General features: G+C 48.9%; 1 protein-coding gene across 2 annotated transcripts; it reads right to left on the bottom strand.

The window, feature by feature from the left end:
* Positions 1-1,458: 1,458 nt before the first annotated feature.
* SLC75A1 (solute carrier family 75 member 1) lies at positions 1,459-21,176 on the bottom strand. Of its 2 annotated transcripts, XM_088540051.1 has the most exons (13): positions 21,077-21,176; positions 18,740-18,929; positions 17,575-17,671; positions 13,702-13,805; positions 12,897-13,055; positions 10,964-11,152; positions 7,435-7,543; positions 6,675-6,786; positions 5,292-5,400; positions 4,115-4,205; positions 3,221-3,268; positions 2,398-2,487; positions 1,459-1,574 (listed from the first exon to the last, which is right to left on the bottom strand). In XM_088540051.1, exons 2-13 carry the CDS (start codon positions 18,908-18,910, stop codon positions 1,468-1,470), a joined length of 1,386 nt encoding a protein of 461 aa, XP_088396177.1. In that variant the 5' UTR covers positions 18,911-18,929; positions 21,077-21,176; the 3' UTR covers positions 1,459-1,467. The 2 variants fall into 2 exon arrangements, with proteins under 2 accessions (XP_088396177.1, XP_088396178.1); XM_088540052.1 differs by lacking the exon at positions 10,964-11,152.
* Positions 21,177-21,901: the final 725 nt, after the last annotated feature.

Here is a 21,901-nt window from a genome sequence, read left to right as displayed (position 1 = left end):
GCTGAAGTTCAAGGTGTAGTTCCAGTTTGCTCTAAGTGTGTGTTTAACATGTAGCATGGTAAAGAAAATTGCTTTCACCCCGACTCGGCTGTTACTGCGTTGCTGCCATGCTTTTGTCTAGCACTAATCCTAACAGTAGTTTCGGGCTCCGATAGGAAAAGCCTGCAGGGCTCCTGCAGCTCCGCAGCGCGCTCGGGGCGGGCGGAGGCGGCGAGGTCGGCCCGGGCGCTGCGCTGCGCTGCGGGCGGCAGCGGGCAGCGCTCCCCGTCCTGCGCCCGGCGCCGCCTCGGCCTCGCGCTCAGCGTCTCCGGCGCAGCAGGAGGCGGCTGAGCCCCCCTGCGCTCTGCGCCCCGCCGCTCCCGCTGTGGAGCCGGGAAGCGCCGTGGGGCCTGGGCCGCTGTGGGGCAGCGCTGGGAGCGCCAGGGCGGCCCCGGCCCCACGCAGGCCCGGCCGGGGCACCCGCAGCTTCCAGCTTCCCTCGTCCCCGCTGCGTCCCCCCTGCGCTGGGCAGCGCCGGCCCTTCCGCTGCTCAAGTGTGTTTGACTGCCACGGTCGTAATTCAGTTACTAACTGCTCTCTGTTTCAGTTCATTAATGGGATCCTTCCATTTATCTTGACCACATATGCAATGATTTTTAATTTCTAATTTTGTAGTTTGTTCTTTCATATTGTAATACAAAGAATTAAAAATGTAGTTATGTATGGTATGGTTACACACTTCGGGGCAAAATCAAGTCCTGCATTTTTCTTTTTTTCTTGTATCATTACGTTCTACTCACAAATAAAACTCTTTAAAAAAGATCTCTTTTCCCCTCCTGCTTTCAAAACTCATGCACACGTTTATGCTAGTTATGAACCCTGAATTAGCTCCATTTTTCTTTTAAGGATCAATGACTGTATTGAGTGATCAACAGTAGATTCTAGGCACACTGAGTAACTGAGCGTCGGGCACTTCCTAGAGCAGCCTGAGCTGGGGTGAGGGAGGGAACAGGGCCCGCGGCTCCAGGGGGGCTCCTGGCCCAGGGCTCTTGGCACCGCCTGGGGCCAGAGCTCAGCCCTTCGGCTCATTGCGTTCCCACCTGCACTTACCTTACCAGGCCCCTCACAGCAGAACAGTTTATTTGTAACGCAGAAAACAGTGCTTGGGCATCAAGGAACTACAGGAGAGTATCAGGAATGTAAAACATCTCTCCAAGTTTATTTGTGCATTAAAAGCAGGCCCCCTGCGCCCGAGGAGCCAGCAGCGCCAGCAGGCTGCGGTCCCTGGAGCGTCATGGCCTAAGGCAGTTGCTTAAAGCTTTCGGCTGCTCCCCCTCCAGGCAGTGCCGCCCGCAGCCCCGGGGGGCAGAGCCCACCCTGGGCCCAGGCAGCGGCTCCATGCGGAGGGGGTAACGGAGCCGACGGGAACAGGGCCGGGATGCGGTGGTGGCCGGAGCTCTGCGGGGCCGGCAGGAGCCGTCCTGGCCTCTACTCCGCCTTGCTCTGCTCTTCCACAGCGCCCAGTAACAGGAAGGGGAGCAGGAAGAAGGCGCCGCAGATGGTGAAGCAAATCTGCGCCCCTGCCAGCCAGTAAACTGGAAAGGAAACACGATTAATTATGTAATCTCTCGTCCTTGCACACGTTTAGACAGGCAGCCAATGCTCTCGCAGCAGCTTCCTGGTACAAATAAAAAGAAAGAGAGGTGTCAGGACACCAGAACTCCGGACTCCTCGGCACCTGTACTTCCTTGCTTGCATGGCAGCGCCAGGCTGCCAAGGAAACTGCATGTTAAAAAGGGTTATTTTAAATCAGATGTTGGCGTTCTTGCCCATATTGAAAGAGGAGCAGTTGCTGTTTCCCTTATTCAGCTTTAACCGCCGGGCAGCCCCGGTTTGTGGCTCCCGGCCCTCCCTGCATGGCTGCTCCACAGGCTCCCCTTGGGCTCGGGCTCCTCGGGGAGCACAGGAACCTGGTGCCCGGAGGTCAGGGAAGCGCCTGACAGGTGCTTTGGCCCTGTGGTTTTGCAATAAAATGTGTGTTTCGTCTTGGCACACGTGTTTTTCTTTTCTCAGAAAGCAAGGCAGGCTGCTTCTGCTGTTCGCAGCAGCGCGGGGCTGGGCCCAGCCAAGACCCCCCGTCCTGCCTTTGCCCGAAGTGCTGCATTAGGGCCGCGCTGCAGCCCCCTCGGCTGCTGCCCCTGCCCTCCTGCTGCTGCCCACAGCTGGCCCCGCACGGAGCAGCGCCTGGCCTGGGCCGTACCCAGGGCCCTGCCCTGCGCTCCAGCACCGGGTGGCCGTGGGGGGTTTTCATGTAACTGAGCAGGGACGGGTGCTGCCGGCCGTTGCAGCACTGCGGGGCGCCTGCAGAGCGGGGTCACGGCTCTGCACCGATGCTTCCCACCCCGTGGCCTCACTCACCTGTTGCAGCCAGGACGGGCCCCAGCGCCCTGGCCAGGGCCCCCAGGCTCCGCAGGATCCCCATGACCCTCCCCTTCTGGCTGGCAGCACCTGTGCAGGCAGAGAGCGGGTTTGGAGCCTGCCTGAGGCGGGTGCAGACACACACACACCTGCATGCACACACACACACACACACACGCGTACGCGTACGCGCACCCACAGCGGTAGCAGCTGGGGCACCAGACATGTCGCATGAGGCTGCTGGTCACTGTCACCAGCTCCTTTGTCAGACTGATGCCAGGAGATGCGGTATCATCGGTTACAAAGCACTGACAATTTTCAGACACAGGCACTAGTAATTTTGCTTTTTTTCTAGTCTTCCTTATGGGATTCTCCCGGAGTTCCCAGGGTTGGAATAGTGTCTTCCCACCTCTCCACCCCGCAGGAGCCCCTGCTCCCTTCCTGGCTGTGAAAGGAGCGCACAGGCTCGAGCACTGACAGCTCCTCCCCATGGCTCCCACTCCTGCCCTCTCTTCTCCAGCTCCCGCTGAGCGGAAGCAGCCTCAGGGCTCCCCGGCGCCGCTGAGAACGGGACGGGGGACAAGGTCCCTGAAGGGGAGCCTCTTTTCCAGGCTCTGCTCCTGCAGCCCTGCCTGTCACTGGAGGGTCAGGGCAGCTCTGCCCACGCCGAGCGGCAGCTCCTGCCCTCCTTGTTGAGCTGCCGGAGGGGCAGGCGCCTGGTGCCACTCGCAGCCCTGCAGCCACCCCGCTCGCTGCCCGACCTCTGCAGAGTCGGCGACACGGACCCCAGCGCTGCCCCCGCACCAAGGCAGGCGCCACTCACCGTAGCCCGACACCACTGCTGACAAACACGGGATAACGACGGCGGCAGCTGGAAAAACCCAAAGAGACCGTCAGCGACCACCCGCAAACTCGAAATGGTTACGAGAGCAACAGGGAGAAACACGCAGCGCCAGCTCGGGACCAGTGCACAGAAAGGTGCTGAGCTCTGGAGCGTGGGGCCAGCCCCGGCTCAGGGGCGTTAGCCCTGTTCAATGCCCCCCTGAGGTGCCCTGCACAGGGCGCCACAACGGCTCCAAGTGGCCATTCCTCTCCCCACGCTCGTCCCGGGAGCCCCAGGGCCCCGCTGGGCCTGGCCCCGTGCGGGGAGGGCTCCAGGGCGCCGAGCAGGAGAGGGGCCCTCACCGCGCTCCAGGCTAAGGCTGCCCAGGACCCTGGGACAGGAACCAGGACAGCTCCGAGGGGCGGTTACAAGAATTTCTGATAGCAAAAGCCAAGAGCTGCCAGCAATAGCCGCTCCCTCCCGGTGCCAGGGAGCTGCTGTGCCAGGGAGGAGGCGCTTTGCGCACATGGAGCAGGAGCTCTGCTGGAGCCGCTGCCCGCGCTGCAGGCCGGGACGAGGCCGCGGCCCCGCGGCGCTCACCGGCCTCCGCGCTGAGGAGCAGCGAGGGAAGGGAGTCGGCAGGGGAAACTTTGCCCCTGGGTCTGATCGGAGGATGGGAGGGAAGAAATAAAATCCAAATATCTCATCATGGCAACTCCCTGCTGCAAACAGCACCAGGGAAAACACAAGCTGATACTGCTTCTTCCAGATCTTATAAAAAGAGAAGTCACCCTCTGTTACTTACAATTTGAAATTAAAGTAGATCCTCCTAAATGGAGTGAGTTAAATTATGAAGAAAATGTATTTACACGTAGCTTATATTTCAGTGCTCACCAAAAGAGTACAGCAGCAGCCCAGCGCCCAGCACGGTCATGCTGGCAGCCCAGCCGATGAGCAGGAAGGCCGGGATCAGCAGCAGTATGGCCTGCAGGTGACAGAGGGCCCGGTTATCCCAGTCACACTTGTGCACCCACCTCTGGGACCTGGCACTGCTGCTGCCCAGGGACCGACAGGGGCTGCCCACAGCAGCACGGCGCGCGCTGCTGCGCTCCTGCCACGTCACCTCCTACGTGGGGAGCAGCAGCCACAGCGGGTTCAGACGGGGAACTGCTTTCTGCAGCTCGTCCTGCATCACCCACGCTCTGTTTTTTCTCTTTCAGTGGTGAAGTGCAGTTAAGGAGCTACCGCTGGGCTCCTCCATCTCCTGAGCTAGTAAAAGGGATCGAAAGCTGAAGGGCAGCAGAGCAGCAGGCCCTGCTTTTCCTCCCCAGCCTTGATGGATTCCAAGGGCTACGTCAGCCCCTCTGGAGCTTTCCCAGGCTGTAGTTCTGGAGCCAAGAGGATAGAATGGAAGGGAGAGAGGGCAAGAAGAACAAGATTCTGTCTCTCATTCCAAGTGCCTGAACTCCAGTTGCCCTGGGACCCCCTGTCACACGCAGCTCCCACAGGAAAGAAGGGTCCTGCACCTCCCCTCTCTGCAGGGCCCGTCCTGGAAGCCCCTGCGGCAGGGCCGGCCGTGGCCGGGGCGCTGGGAGCTGCCGGGGAGCCCGTTTGTGCGGACGGCCCCCGCCACGGCCGCCCGCGCCGCAGCACGCGCAGAGCGCGGCCCGGGGGACGCGGGGGAGCCTGTCCACGGCCCTGCTCTCTCGCGGTGAAACCACACTGGCCTGAAAAGTACCTGCAATAAATTCTATTTTTTTTTTTAAAAAAAAAACAGTTTCAGTATCTATATTGCAAGAGAAATTATAAGAACAAAAATACAATCTTTGCAGCACTTGGCACCCCTTTTACTTGCACAGACAGTGACCCTGCAGCACAGATATCTATGAAGAACTTCTCAGAGTTTCACTAATATCTTGAAGCCATTTAACTGTATGAGCTAGAAGTTTCTTTAGATTTGACAAGTACAGCTGTAGCCTCCAAGCACCCTTCATAACTCTTTGGGCTGAAATTAACATGCCACATCCAGGGGGAAAAAGAAAAGAAGAAAGCAATTTAAAATTATTTTTACCCTTTTTACAGCTCTGATTTCATTTCCTGGCTTGATGCGGCGAGCGTAGCCTCCCTGGACCACAGCCATTGTTATTCCAATGAAGAAAAACATCTTGCCCTGCTGCATGCTGGAGGGGAGGCAAAGCACAAATCAGAGTCACGCACAAAGCATTCCAGCCTGGATTTGCAGGTCCAGCCTAGACCCGTTCCTGAACAACAGAGATAAAATGCTCGTAAGTCCTCACAGGAGCAGTGCAAAATTCCCCCTGTGCAGACCCTAGTTTCTGGGGCAGGTGGGCAGCGAGGAGGCAGCCCCGGGGGCTCTGCCCTGGTGGCAGCAGGAGGGCTGCAGAGGCTGCCCGGGGCGTTGGGCTGCCCCCAGGGCAGCTCTGCCCGGTGCTGCAGCCGTCCTGCCGCGCGCGGGGCCGGCGCCTTCCGAGGAACAAGTGCTTTGCATTATGGAAAAGGAGAAGTAAAAGCAAATTGCCACCACTCATGCAGAGCTGGATCAAGGGCACCAGGGCCAAGCGTGGCTGGGGCCCTGGCTGGTGGAGATGGGGGCCGTGGGAAGCACCGTCACTCCCCACATAAATGCACCTTCCCTTCAGCATTCCTGCCTCCCTCAGCTCCAGCTGCCCAGCCGTGTGGACATTCTCAGCTCTGGCTCCTCCACGACCAGCGTGTTGGTCACAAAGTCTGCACATCTCCCTGCCTGCCTCTCCCGGAGGAAGCTGGTGCCCTGATGCACACACACTAGTTAAGCTGCTAGCATGGCTTAACTCCCTGTAACCAAAGACAGGGAGACAGGAGACAAAATCCCAAGAATTTCTCAAGGGGAAGGATGCACATAGGGAACTGAACTGCAAGGCCATGTTCCCAGCTGGAAATCTAGCAGGAAAAATACCTCCAGCAGAGCCACTGAGGTGGCTGCTGCCCTGCGTCTCCGCTGGCGCTTGGCTAAAGGCAACGCAGCTGCAGGACACGGGGCAGCCGCAGCGGCTCCCCCAGCCCTTTGCCTTTTTCCAGCTTCCAGATTTGTCCAGACATGAAGGACTTCTAGGGAAGAGGAGAAAAGGGTTTCTCTCTAATAGGTACCACCAGCCCAGCAGTAACATTTTCAGGTTCTTTAATCCCTGCGCAGTGATTTTCTCTCTGGGTGCTTGGAGCTGTATATTCAATGAACATCTCATTTTGTGATAGAAAGTGTGCATATTTTTTTTCCTTAAATTCTTCCTATGAAGCCCATCTCTAATTGAATAAAATATTGCTTTCTTAGTTTTTTAGCTGATTATTACTAATCTCTTAAAGCTACTCTTGAAAATAAATGAAGAGGCCTTAAATTAATCTTTTGGAAAACATCCTAGAGAAAGGATAAAACGTTTCTCTTCCACGCGCGCTGTACCTGCTGAACTGGAACCTCTGGTGAGTTAGAAAACTCAGGGTGTACTCCAGACCAGAAAACAGGAAGAGGTACAGGAAATAAGCCAGGCCCAGGATTTTGAGATTCTGAAGGTCTATTTAAGAAAGAAAATAAAAAAGTGATATTTTCCAAGCATCACTAAAATATGTAACAGCAAAGAAGAATATATATAAGGAAAAAGTCTTACTTCAGATGCTCAATTTAAAACACACACACACAAAACACAAAATAGATTCTGATAGATTCCCTCTTATGGCAAGAGAAGGGCCAAAAACACTGATCTTTGTCCCTGTGACACCCTCCTCCCACTCACCCCATCCAGGCCCTCTGCCTCCCCCTGTCACCTGTCTCAGGATGCATGTGTGTATATATTGGAAACATTTAAAATGAACATCTGTACTCTCTTCAACGCCCTGAACGCCACTTCCAGAGCTGTACCACGCAGGGCCACATACGGTCTGTGACAGATGATTTTGCTCAGTTTTCTGCTAATGCAGTGCTTACCAGGATTTATCCCAAGGGGTTAATACTCCCTTCCCTCCTTTCCTCAGGACACTACAGTCTAAAACCAACTTCTGGGAATAACAGAGCCAGTGTTCTCAGGAATTTGTGCTAGGGACGTGGGTGTAAGGATGGTGAACAGAGCGCTGCTTCTCAAGGGCTCACACTGACTGCCCTCAGAGACCCTCCCAGCTACAAGGCAGATGTGCAGCTCCAAACAGAAAGCCCCAATGACACTTACTCTTTGCTGAAGGGGAATCCTTTCCTCGGGTGACTGCAGAGAACTGGAACAAGGCCAAAGGACTGAGCAAGTCAACGGTGGCCTGAAATCCGGACGTCACGGAGGAGACCTAATCACAGGAAGAAACGTGTGTGTTTCAAAGCTGGTGTAATAAATACTGCAGCAACAGCCAAAAAAAAATCCCATACCTAAGCAAATCATCCAGGATGAAACAAGCTAACTGGTACTAGGGTCTGAATCACTCCCAATAATATCCCAGGCTTTCTGAATACAGAATGGGTGCCAGCACTATCCCTAACAGCTTGCAGCAAGGAGAAAAAATAGGCTCTTCCCTGTCATTAAATTGTCCTGAAAAAGGGAGGATGTTCGTTCTCCACAGAAATAGGTTGAAGGTGGCTTTATTTGGTTAACTTTAAGCATCATCCCTTCTGTCCAAAGAATATTTACTGGATAAATAATGGCACATCTGCCTGCAACGTGAAGGGAAGCTGAGGATTTGCTTGTGTCACAGGTCTGAACAGCACCCACAGCATCTCAAGAAACCGCCTGCTTTGGCGCTCATGCTTCCTTTCCCAGCCAGTGACAACTACTGGGGAAGCAAAGGAAAACAGCATTTTTAGAGATTTTGCTCAGCTTTACTACGTGCAGCCTTTTAAAGGGAAAAAATATTTTATAGCACTCCTGATCTTTGTGCTTCCTGCATCTCAGCTTAGTTATTCTAGTGACATTCTTCCCAGTCCTCACAAAAATAGTGCTTAGCAGATGTTTATTCTTTCACCTATACTAAATTAATTTGTTTAATTTACTTATTTTTTTCAGTCCAAAGTAGGAAAAATAAAGAAAATACAGAAGCAGAAATAGTATCTAATGTCTTAAGGAAACAATTCATTTTGCAGTGGGAGAGTTTAGGCTGACACTTCATGATAGTCACAGAAAGAGATAAAACAGACTCAAGAATCCTGAAGAACCATACCCAGCATTTCACGTCTTCAAAGAGCTGCACAGATTTAGCAGAGGAACTTCCCTCTCACCCCAGTGAAGAAGGGAGGGAGAGGGGGAGCGACCCCCTGTGCCCTTTAGGAAAGGCCTCCAGCTGCTGCTGCACAGATCAAAGGGATGTGGCAGGGAATTTATTCCCTCTCCTACCCCACCTACTGCAGAGAGCAGAGAGGCTCCCCCAGCCGCTTCCTCTCTTTTGAGGAGGTCTGCAGCAGGATGAAGGTGACTCCAGCCATCTCCAGCTCCTGGTGCTCCCATTTCTTCAGGAATGTTTGTCAGTAACAAAAATGCTATTGAGTGTGTACGTGTTTTGAATAACCCTCCATGTCAAGGTGCCGAGCTGCAGACAAGGCTGATTGTAGGGTGGTCTGTAGAATTTGTCTTCCATCAATATTTATATTATCTTCTACTGCTATCTAGAAATAACTTCAGCCACTGACTGCCAACTTTCTTTTTAAACTGACCAAAGTTTTTCAATACTCCCAAACAATAACGTTAAATGGCCAACTTTCATGAATGTCATTAATTATATGGAGCTTAGTTTCTTTGCAGATTCCACATCACCAATCTCTCACCTGTATTTAATCTCTATGCTTCTAATTTAATAGTCAGAAGTTGCTTAGTTTTACTTTGTGATCACTTCAAGCACCTCAAACAACAGTCCTACCCTCACAGGACCTTTGAGTACTGCTCCTGCCTTTGCTCAAGGGGCTTTTTCAGCCCTCTCGCACATAAAACCAGTGTGTCTCACAGTGTCAAAGTACAGGTCTCCGGTCACTTTCCATCTGAGAAACTTTGGGAATTACTAAAAAGGGCGAACAAGGACAACAAAGAAGTCTGTCCTCTTTGGATGAAACCCCAGCCCTGCTCCTCCTGCCCCCCTTCATCTTCCCCTTTGTACAGGTTAACTCCAGCCCAAACGAACGTGAAACACTTCCCTGCTGTGGAAAGAGGAGTGATACCAAGGATATCATGAGAACACAACATATCTCAGGGAAACAGATGTCTGATCCCACTGGCACGTCCTTCTACCGGTTATCATTACCATTTGCCCTCGTTTTACAGCTTTGTCCTTCTGTCACATCCATTCCCACTTCGGGAACACCTGCTCCAGCTCAGCCCAGCCAAGTTCCGGAAAGGCAGCCACCATATCTGCCTTTGTCCTGTCATCCAGACACCACGAAAACTGCCCCCTGCCCCCTCAGGAACGGTGAGGAAGCACCCAAGGAAAAAGCAGAGCAGCCTGGGATGCCTGGCAGCTGACTGCAAACACCTTAGAGCACATAAATCACAAGGGACGAGTCCCCAGATGCGAAAGGGCAGGAAACAGCACAGAGGCACTAAACACTGATACTAATCAGAGGAAGCTCTGAGGCCAGAAAAAAAAAATCCACTGTCTCATCAGCAACTAAGGACCTGTGTGTTTTACATGACTGGGACCTGGCTGCATAACTCTGAGAGTCATAAATCCACCCCATAAAATACCTACTGCTGTGCAGACAGAGCCCAAGACAGCAGGGACAGAGCTCTCTCGCTTTCTTGTGAAGACCCAAACATCCTGAGTAACATGGACTAGTTTATCAGAAGAACTCTCAAGAGTTCCTTGCACATTCCCAAAAGATTCCTGAAGCCTTCTCATCTTTCTAGGACCTGTACAGCAAAGATAGAATTTTAGCATATAAATCCACTCTGCATTACCACCTTACATCAGAAGGTTGTCACCATCAGAGTGAGCAGCTCTAACCAAAGACAAGATTTAGTTTTATTTGGAATGTTTAGAAACAGCCAAACAGGAAAGGGGAACAGATGGTGAATGAAAAGGCTGTAAAAATAATTGTAGTGCTTGGGAAGAGCCATGAGCAACCAGTTTCACAGGAGCCACTGGGAAACACTCGGGGCAGGTCTGGAGCTCTGCCTGGGCAGGCCACCACAGACAGAGGCTTCCTGAACACTCGGGGAAAAGAAAAACCACAGTGCTAGTGAATGGATTTCCCCCAGATCCAGAAAGTCACTGAATCATAGCAGAAGGAAGTATTTTGTATATTTGGACAACAGTGCAGTTTGGAGACTGGAGGCATTTTCTACATTAGTGTTCAAACGAGTCAAGCATAAATACAATAATGATTAAGAACATTGCTAAGGTATACTGGATAATTGGATGAAAAATCCATGCTCTCTGATGGAAGCACTTCTTGGATTCCTCTCTAGGGAGCCATTATGATCATAGCTCAAAATTCACTTTCTCCTCCCTGGTTCTCATTAGCTTTTGAGAAATTCAAATCCAATACATCAAAAGCAGCAATTAGGTAGCTGTGTTAACTACATATGTTTCTTAAGTTACGCTGGGCTAGAAGGTAGGATTGTCATAAAATCACTGCATTTTATTGCCACCACCATACAGAGTACTAAACCCCAGCCCCAAGAATAAGCTAAATGTCTGGGATATTGGCCAGTTCTTCCAGTTCTTTAACATTTCTTAAATCCTGGCCCTGCTTGCAGGAAACACAGACCTCCAGATTGTTCCATTTACCCGTTTTTCTTTGGGGAGTGTCTCTGGAAGCAGGAAGAAGATGAAAATGAAGTCAGCCACAGCAAACGTGAGTGCCAACAGCGCTGAACGAAGGAAGAAAACTTCTCCTTTCTCTGCCTCCATGGCGAGGAACGCTCCAACCATGGGACCCAAGGTAAAACCGAGGGAGAAGGCAACGCCGATCATCGCCTGCGGGGACGAAGTGAACATTGACGTGGGTTTGTTCAGGCTGCTCAGTTCTAAAACAATTTGGATCTCCTGGTATTTGCCTACGGAAATGCAACCAAAGCAAAATATGTAGCCACCCCAAGGAAGCAAGGAGAGCACACAAAGGGCTTTAAATATGAAAAAAAATAATGTATAACTATCCCGTTTTAATTACTGACTACGCAGGAAAGCGCCAGTGCCAAACTGAAACATGGTGAAGGGATATCCAGGGATCCTCCTTTAATCTGTGTGATTATGAGCAAAAGGAAGTTGGGGAGGGGAATAATGATTCTTTTACCTCAGGGATTACTCAGCCAGTTATTCTAAAAATCCTTCAGCCATACGATAAACTTTTACAGTGTAAAGCTGTTTGGAGAAGAGTGGACAGGACCACAGAAGGAATTCACAGTGATGTCTATAGCTCCTAAAATGCTTTAGCAATATCAGTATCTAGTAATATGTGTCTGACAGAAGAGACAGCCCAAAGCTAGTGCAGATGATAAAGAGAATTCCTTAACTCACTCTGAAACCAGCCTGTATGAGGCACAATTTGCACGCACTGGATGGGAGCTAAAAAGAACACTGATTTGACTCGACTCTTCCTCTGTGAGCTTGCTTAAGACGACAACAGTGCAGGATCTGGCTCATTTTCTATAGGAGACATTCAGCGATGTCTATTCACCCATGCAGGCCCAAACATGTGCCATCCCAGGACAGGATCATCCTGATTCCCAGAGTCTATTTTACTAACCCTAGGATGCTAAACTGAACAAGAGCAGGGCATGCTCACACCATAGTGTCCAGCCCTCTTTCTGCTTGCCCCAGTTAGCTCTCTCTGAAGGAATGCTCCAGCACAGTTTGGGAATCGCATTGCTCGGGACTCTTCCCAGGAGGAGGAATGGACACGCTCAGCCTGCTTTGCCAGGAAGTAAACAGAGGGAAGGAGGAGCTCAGCCATATCAATGTGAGCCATGCTGTAATAAGCTGCTTGTTCTCCAGCCCTAAAAACAGGCCATGACCCATTTTATTTACTAACATGGTATGTCTACCATAAATAAAAATCCAGGGCTATATTTTTCCAGGCTAATTGCCTGGAAAACTCATTAACTATTACTTTAAAATCTAAAGCTTTCCTCTCCCTAGAAGCAGCTGATCCACCAAATGGTTTATAACAATTTGGCAAGAGAGTTTTGGGCCGCAGAAGTTTTATAGAATAAAAATAAATATATAACTAAAACCAAACTGCACCCCACAGGCCAAGCTCAGCCTGTGGGTGCCTCCATTCGCCCCGCTGCCCTTTGGAGGGGGCAAGGGCAGAGGCCCCTTCTGCCCGGGAGGGCAGCAGGCACCTCACAAACCTGCTGCACTTCCCAGCTGGGAAGGTGCCTATAACTGGGTGCCAGAGCAAAATTGGGCCTTTCTGAGGTAAAAGACCTATCAGTTTCTTCAGCTGTTACGATCGGGAACACAGTTATCATCAGGAGTAAGAGTTACAAGAGTTCTACAAGTAGTTTTCCATCTTTGGGGCATCTGCATTTTGTTTATAAGCAGAAGTCATAAGGATATGAAGTCTGAGAGCTGACCAGCAAAACGACCTGGCACCTTTCCAAAAGCAACGTACTGCAGGAAGTCATGTTTTCCCTGGATCAGGGATGACAGCCTGAGCACCTGAAATCAATTAAAAGCTGGGCAGTAACCCAAGCACATACCCGCCGCGTGCACTCACCATGCCCTTGCTCCGCGCCTTCGGGGAGCGCAGGTCAGCAATGATAGCTGTGGAAAGGCTGACATTCCCTTTGCTTATTCCACCTATGATCCTGGAGAGAAGAAAAATGCCGAAAGTCCTAGAGGCAGCCCACAGTGCATACGATGCTATTAAACCCATCTGCAGAAGCAAGAAAGGGTTCTTTTATAAAGCATAGCAAATTTCATCTTATTTTTCCACATTTCCCAGCTATACATTTGTGACGGAGGATACTGTGCTTTTTTCCATAATAAGTTATAAGCACATGTCCTTATGTAATTCATTCTGAAGCACTACACAAGATTTTTATGTCTAATGTTGCCAAGATCCACCTTGTATGTGCATACCTGCTCTGCACTGCTTCTGCAACTCCCTCTTCTGCCTAACAACACGGGAAACTGCTTGAAAAACGCTCATTCTCATAACAAATACTTGCACTGCTATACAGCACTTTCTAACCAACAATCATTAGGCACCTGAAGAACTAAAATATACAAGGATTAAGTTTAACATTTGCAAACAGCATGTCTGAAGACAGGGCTCCTGTATCTTGTGGTAAGGGCTTTAGAGAGAAATATATACATATATATAGGAATGTTTGTGCCTTTAAAGTACAATTATGGACCTGGGACCTAAATTTAAGCACTCAAAATTGGAAACGCAGTCAAGTGACTTGTCAAGAAAAAGCCAGCAACCATGACATCTAGAATTTAAATTTCCCAATCCCTTTTGCTACTGACAAGGCCACAGTGAGATGGTGGGACTAGAATCAGCACAAAACACGTACCACTGTCACCAAGATGACAGGTCTTCTCCCCAGGCAGTCTGACACAGCCCCAGTGAGAGGAGAGGAGAAAAACTGCAGGATGGAAAAGATGGAGCCAATCAGACCTTAAAATAAATAAATAAATAAATAAAATTAGACTTTCGATGTATATCTTAAAAGCAAAGACGGTCAAGATGTTCTAGATATACTGCTCTCCCTCATGTCCCTAAAACACACACACAATTAAAGAACTGCTACAAAAGAACAGTTTTGTCTCTGAAACCACCTGCCCTCAAAACACATCTTGTTATTTAACTGAGGGGACAAATACCTGGATAGACCAGAATAATACGGATAAGCTGAATAATTCATTGATTTCTTCTTTGGTGAGAAAGGAATTTCAAACTCACTGGTTATAATGGAGGTTCTCCAATGTTTCTCTCACTGACAACATAGGTTTTCTGCTCCCGATATGGAAATAATACAGTTTTCTAAAGTCACAGTTATTTTAAAAAATTTTGATTGTTTGACCCTGATTCTGTCACATTTATTTAGCTATTCTTTCTTTCTTGTCATGGGAGGAAGAACACAAGGGCTGCTGTTACTAAGACACACTAGGAGGTAGGAGTAACTTAACAGACTGCAGAATTTTTTGAAATCTGCCTCCTACTTCTGTGATCTTTAATTCTTCTTTTCTCTTGGAATTTCTAGCTTCATGCATTTGCTAGTTCACATTACACTGTCAAACAAGCCTTGCTGTCACTTTTAAGAAAATTGGGTTATACGATACAGATCACTCAGCAATCAGTGCTAATTAAAGCAGACCAGAAGTTCTGCTCCCACCAGCTTCAAGGGTGGCAGGATACTGACACTGAATACCTAGGGGAGAACAGTTGCTCAAAAGCTCAGAAAACTGTGTAAAAATTTCCAGATACAGTGGCAGTTCATGTTAGTGAGAGACTAAGTTTTCTTCCTTGCATTTCCAGCACTGCAACAACACCAGACATGCCAAGCACTTCACTCTCAGGGAGCAGCAGTAAGGGGGTTGCTCCACAAGGTCACACACAGCCTGGACAGGGCGAGCAAAGGACTGTGCTGACAGCAGGGTCCCCTGGCAGTCCCAGCTAAAGCAAGGAGACAAACTGGTCCATGCAGGGCGACCAGCCAAGACCAGCAGGATACAGGGCCAGAGAAAGGAAACAAGGCCACAACCTAGGGCTGTCCAGGAGACAAGTTACCTGCAGTGCAGGTCTGCAGCCCACCCAGGATACAGGGCCAGAGACAGAACTGGAGACAAGACTATCTACAGTGCAGCTCAGGCAAAGCCCAGGCCTGAACTTACATGGAGCTCCTGGGCAGGTGTGTGGGTAGAGGCTGGTCAGGGCAATCAAGGTGCCCTCAGGGCCTTGACATTGACAGGGAACCTTTCTGTCTTGAAGAAGTTGCAATCTAAGCAGAAGATGAAAGAAAGAGAACAGACAGATCCCACAGTGGGGAAAGCAACAACATGAACTCGCATCCCATCCTCCACACTGCCAACAAAAGCAACAAGGGAACACAGACAGGAAGACAACAGTGGCAGCCTCTGCTTAACCTCACAAGTACAACAAAACTCTTCTACTATAACAATTTAAGGTGCAATCAGACAAGATGGGCTGAAACAACAGCTGACGATCTCTAAAATGGTTAGTCCATTTCCCCCAGCTTCTTCAGCTTTGTTCAGCTCTCAGGTTAGCTAATTCAACTCAGTCTGGCAGGAATCTTCAGAAGCCAAACACAGTGTATATTATGTCAGCTCAGCCATCCTGTTTGCACCCTTGTTGCCTGGTAATTAACGATCCTTCCCATCATTGCTCAATGCTTCTGCCTCCTGAGAGAAAGCAGCAAGGAATACTGGCTTCCCTTCTGAGGCAAACGGTATCTGTTTTATTTGTATGTTCTCAGGTACATGCTGTATTTTCTTCAAGCTTCAGGCAGACCTGTCTGGGAGGAACAAGCAGATTTCTCCTTTCCCTTGAAAGCAGCTGAGCCAGGTCGATGGATACACTCTTTCCAAGAGCAGAGGACCCAGCAGGTGAAAGGAGAGGCAGCAAGCTGGACACAACTACCAGCCCCTTCCTTAAACAGTCTGTGAGAAGGGGCAAGGAGGAGGCAGCCAGGCCTCAGAGGAGAGAGACAGTCACTCCTGAAGCACTAAGGGCAACTATTCTCCTACCATTCAAAGCCAGTAAGCTCACTGAAAACGAGCATAGAAACAAAAATCACACAGCAGGGATATAGAAAAATAATTGAGAAGCTTTTTAAAATTTGTAATACCCGAAGAAATGACTTAAAATGAACTCACAATTATATATATTATAGAAATACAATAATAAAGGTTTCCTATTTTTAATTAAAAGCCTTTTGCTCATATTGGGGGAATCCTCAGCTCACTAGAAGAAGATCTAGACTGTTCCAGATTAAACAATTCCTGACACCTTCATATCATAAACTGGAATCCCAGAATTTCTTACAAATTTGTAGAGCACAGGAAACCAAAAGGGCTTTTCTGATGTGTATCATGCTATATATGCTACACTTGATTAAAATGGCATGTTCTTGTTGCGGTCTACTTAAAGGTCCACCCTAACACAAGCCTCTTATCCTTCCCCAAAGACTTAAAATCTGTTATCCTTTCCCGTGACCTGGATTTTCTGCATTACTCCTGGTGGAGCTCAGCCACATCAGCAGTCCTGACAATGGCAGATGCTACTGGACACTGCAAGCCAGAAGCTGTGCCTCTTTCAGCTGATAACATTTATAAGCAGCATTGCACTATAGCTGCCTAGTGGGAAGGTGGGACTTGACCTCACAAGCTTCCAACTCCGGTGTTTCCTACTGATTGATCTCCAATCACAATGAAAGGGACAGTAACCTCTGGGACTGCGCGTGGTCTAGCAGGCTTCCAAACCCGATGGTTTGACAGCAGGCCTTGTATTTCTGAGGCAATCTGAAGAACAAGTTAGTGCAAGACCACAAGGTAATTCCAGTTGAACAGCACCTTTGGAAGTCACCTGCTCCAACCTGCTGTTCAGAGGGTCAGCAATGCAAGGAGACCAGGGGTGAGGTCTGAGCTTTGCTCAGTTGCGTTCCAAAACCTCCTATGATCGAGATGCAAAAGCTCTTTGGGCAGCCTGTTCCACTGACTGTCCTTGCCATGAAAAGTTTCTCATTTCTTCTTATCTGAACGTCTCGTTTCAACTTTGCTACCTTTTATTCACCCACCAGAAACCCTGGTGTAGAGTCTTGCTCTCCCTATAGGCATCTGCTCTTAGGTTCGGGCTGAACAAGCCTAGCTCCTGTAGCCTCCTCGCCTAAAAGAGTGGCTATTTCAGCACCCTTCTTCATTTTGGTGGCCCTGCTGAACTCAATCCAGTTTATCAAGGCTTTTCTTGTACTGGGGAGCCAAAACTGGATGCAGTTGCTCTGGATGTGGTCTAAAAAGTGCAAACAAGGTCTAACGAGGAGGATGATCACTTCCCTTGCCCTAGTGACTGCTCGAACAGGCCAGGGTGCCCCTGGCCACCCCTGCTAGCAGAGCACACTGCTGGCTCGTGCTGCTCACCAGGGCCTTTATGGCAGAGCTGCTCCTGAGCCACATGCCCAGGCTGCATCACTGCAAAGGGTTGTTATTCCTTCCAAAGGGCAGAATTTGCTCCTGCTGAACTTCACAAGGTTCCTGTGGGCCTGTTCCTTCTAGCCTAATTAGGTCATTTTTATATTTGTCAAATTCCTCCTAGCCTTGTTCCTCGTGATAGAACATCATTCTTCATATCAACATAGCAAATAACTGGAAAAAAACAGAATTTGAGGATTTTTCCCCAAACAGTTTGTTTCTTTGTTTACTCTCCATACCTCCAAACAAGACACTGTTGTATTTCCGCTCTGGAGGCATCCCAACCATCACGGCAAACCAATCCACACCACGTTGCAATGACAAATAGAATCCATCCTGCAAAAGAGATAGCTGCTAAATAGAAGTAGGAGGACAGTTTTGCTATGCTTTTGAAAATAAAAAAGAATTAGACTCTAGTGAACTAGGCACTGTGTCTAGGTGACCCTGATTTAGCAGGGAGGGGTTGGACTAGATGATCTCCAGAGGTCCTTTCCAACCTCAACCATTCTGTGATTCTTTGGAGTAGGTAGAGAAGGCAGAGTAGGGCTGGAAAAGAGTGTGAGGGAGGTGTGAACTGCAGAAATAATTTCCTCCTGACAAATTAATCTTCTTCAGTAGCACCTGAGAGGCTGGTAGCTGTGAGCAGCTGAACGGCAGGAAACCAGCATGAATTTCTGGAGAACCTTCCTAGATCTGCAGTCGTTCTCTGCTGGGAAAGGTAGGCTTAGTGAATGAGATGCTGTGGGTGGGAGCCAGTTAGTGAGTAGGTGAAATAATCAAGAAGAATTACAACTTTTATCTTACTAGTTCTTAAATAAACTCCAGTATCCAGATCTACTATGGACTCTTGTTTAGTCCATTTTGCCCATGGCATCAGCACAAGTCACCAAGATGCTGGCTTTACTCCTGCCCTTCTCTCTGCGTCGCAGCAATTCACATGTAGCAGCAGCAGCAGAGAAACCCACAAAGAACTAAATTCTACTTCTTGGCTCAATGAGTGTGGGGGAATGTAATTCCCTCAGCCAGAACTCCTCTATCCCACTTTTCAGAACTGAAACTCAGCTTCACAACAGCAATTCACCTTAGTTATATGGAATCACCATCTTTATGAGACAAAAATCACTGCAACATTTGACCAAATGCAAAGGAAGAGACAGGGGCAGTAATTATTACAAGGACTATGAAATATCTGGATTTCCTCCCTCTCCCAAATTCCTCATTTTAATGAAGCAGCAAGACAGAAGAGTCTCATGTAAGTTCTCAAACAAATTAAGTCCATGAACAATTTAAATGTGCTGGGTATTGTTATTCTGCCCACACCTATTTGGTTTGCCCATGAAAAGGGATTTTTCTCCCATCTTTCCCTATATGACCAGCATTTCCAGCAGGCTTTCTTTTACTTACCTCTGTCTTGTTGTAATAATCAAGGATGGAAGGAAACAGTGGCAAGATGAGAGCGAATCCCAACAAGTCAATGAGGAGAGCCAGGAAGACAATTGTAATAACATGATTGCTGCTCTGTTCTTGCTCGTCATTGATAGAGCTCCCGCTGGTTTCTCTTTCTTTCTGGGCCATTTTCCCAGGTGTTCTGTTTCTAAAATGTTACATTTTTATCCAGTCAATATGATGCTCTTTGCAGGTCTTTATCATAGTATCCTGCTGACCCACTCCTACTTTCTATACATGTCACAATAATAAAACATGGCTTTATTAAGCCGCCTGGTTTTCACAGGGAACAGGACTTCAATTCTCCAATCTTAGTCCTTCAGTCAGAACCACGTTTGCTTTCATAAAAAACAGGCTACAAGAACACTAAGACTAAAAACTCTATAATAGAAGAATTCCAAATAAAATACAGTGAGTTAAAAGCTTTTTTAACATGTGAGCAATGTTCATACAACTTTCCCAAAATTTTTCAATCAGGTATTACAACAAAATAGATTAAAAAGGGCACTCTTAGTTTTGAGTATCTGTGTGCAAGTAACTGTTAGATTATGCCTTCAATGTATGCTATAATGACTGGAGTAATGTCACTAACAACAAAAAAGGCAAATTTTCTAATTATTGCAGAGTGATCTCGTCAAGATAAATCCAGGAGAGCCACAAAAAAAGTTCTGAAACATATAAATCTATATCTGTCTATATATGTATTAATTTCTGGCTCAAAGTCACTGATAGGCTTTGAGCTGAGGCATAAAATAACAGATGCAGCATTTTTATTTGTCAGAAACACCAAGACTATCAGCAGACATAGAGATTCTTTGTCAATATTCTAAATTGCCCTGAAGACTTAAACAAGGATGGAGGTTATATTACATTCAGCATTCAACAAATAAGGAAGTCCCTATCCCATCCCCATCCTGAAAAACCTGATTTCAACAGATAACAAAAACAAGGAAGCTGCAAATAAAAAGATTTATTGAACTCTACATTATGTCTTTATATTGCCATAAAACAGCGAAATCCCTCCCCTGGAAACAAAACAAATCCTGAATGCTCATTGCATTAAAACAGTAAAACAAAACAAAACAAAACAAAAAAGAGTAAATTTAATCCAACTGAAAGTTAGTCAATGCCAAAATATCCATTGACTTTTATGTGTCAGGGTTGAAAATACTGAGCAATATTTTAATACAAATTCTATATATGAGACAAGACCAGTTGTATTACATGGAAGGCACTGTAATATAACATAACTACATTAACTGAAGAACACAGTGTTTTGTTATGTTCACCAGTAAATTCTTTCTTTGTGACATTTCTGTAGTTTCAGCTTACTATAGCCAAACCATTACTAAAGTTCAGAAATCGTGAGGTAAACATGGAAGGGGGCCACCTGCAATGCATTTAGTGAACTGTTGGGATAATGCTCTTACATCTGCTACTGACCACAACAGTTTGGTTATGGACCGGATCCTTTTATCTGGTCATCACCACTACAAATATTTAGCATTTTTTTGTTTATCCAAATGACATGGAAGTAGCTGGAGCTCCAAACAACCATTTGTTTAGACAAGAAGTCCCTGGCCCTGGCTCTTTCTCTAGCCAACAGTTGACAGATGTGTTCTTTATGGCCGGTTCTACCTTGGTTTTCCCACAAAACTGTTTAATCATCCAGTGAACTGTATCCCTGAGCTGAACTCTCAGACCATTTGGGAAATTTGTATACAGTGTAACATCCTTTATACCTTATTCCCACTGCTCTTCCAACTAGCGTGTGGCTTGAACCGGTTGATGCTAGCACTGACCTTTTCCTTGGCACAAGTTTTGCTCATGTGCAACTTCCCTGACGCAATATCCCAAGCACCACATGCTCCTGCCTTTGCGCTCCAGAGCTTTTGTTGTCCAAACCTCTCCGTGTTTTCTGCTGGGAAGGATGCTACCGTGCATTTTGAAAACCTTGGCAACCCGGTGGTAAAAACAGCACTTCAGCTCTGCCGTGACGTTTGATTTCTGCAAGAAGTGCTCTTAACCAGAGGCAGATTTTCTGCTTAGGGAAGTTGCTTCTTCAGATGCTAAGTGTTCGTGACCAGTGACACTCTGTCCCCTCTCCCTTTCCCTAGGGATCCCCTTGGGTTCCTTCCCCGGGGTCTTCCCCGCACGCTCCATGCTTGCTGAGCCAGCCTGGTGGTGATTCCCGGGAAAGCTGCCCGGGCACATCCATCACCGCGGACAACTTCATCCCCCTGGCGTCTCCCTGCCACCCCCCTGCTCTCCCAAGTCTCCCGGGCCTGGCTTTACCTGCTAAGCCGTGGGAAGGCTGCTCCGGCTCCTTGGTAAAGTCTTGATTTGGGCCAAAAGCAGGAGTTTCAACTAAAAAGAATGATTAAAAAAGGAGAGGCGATTTCCCAAGGAAAGCGGGGCGGAAGCTCACGGGAAGCCCCAGCCCCGGGCACCCGCCGGCGCTCGGAGGGGCCGGGCCCGCGGGGAGCATCGGCCGGGCGCCGTCCCCGGGGATGCTGCGGGCCGGCAGCGGCTCCTCCCCGCGCGCCCTTCCTCTTCCGGCGGGGAAGGAGCCGCTCCCGCCCTCGCCCTCCGCGCCGGGGAGGAGGCGGCGGCCGCGCCGCACCGGGGGAAGCCGCCGCCGCCGCCAGGGCCGCCCCGCGTGGAGCCGCCGCTCGGTGCCGAGGGACCGGGTTCGAGACCCGCCGGGGCCGCTTCACTCCGGGCGGGGCTGCAGCCGAGTCGGCGCCAGCTTCGTTTTTCCCCGCGTGTTTGGGCTTTTGCACGCCCCGAGGTGCAGTTTCCTGAGGGGAAAAAGCCGCTCTGGCTTCTTGTGTTCTGCTTTTGCCACAGATGGCAGGAGGGTGCCTTAACCAAGCGCCCGGGGGCTGGCTCGGAGGCAGACACAGAGTAACAGGCAGCCCCTGCCCTAGGGGATTAACAATTTAGCCGCTAATCCTGTCTTCCCTCAAACTGCAGCCATTCCTCCTCGGGTTCACAGCGAAGAATTTCTCAACGAGAACTTACTTGTGCCAGAAATAAAGGCACCGCTGCTGTTGGTTGCAACATAATGTTACCAGCAGCTGTTAGCAGTGGTTTTGGTAACCCAAAACATTCTGGTTT

The sequence above is a fragment of the Tinamus guttatus genome, unplaced genomic scaffold, assembly GCF_059628265.1.
Source record: "Tinamus guttatus ecotype Peru unplaced genomic scaffold, ASM5962826v1 Tinamus_guttatus_pri_ptg000052l, whole genome shotgun sequence".
Classification (NCBI taxonomy): domain Eukaryota; kingdom Metazoa; phylum Chordata; class Aves; order Tinamiformes; family Tinamidae; genus Tinamus; species Tinamus guttatus.
This window is presented reverse-complemented; position numbering and strand designations above follow the sequence as displayed.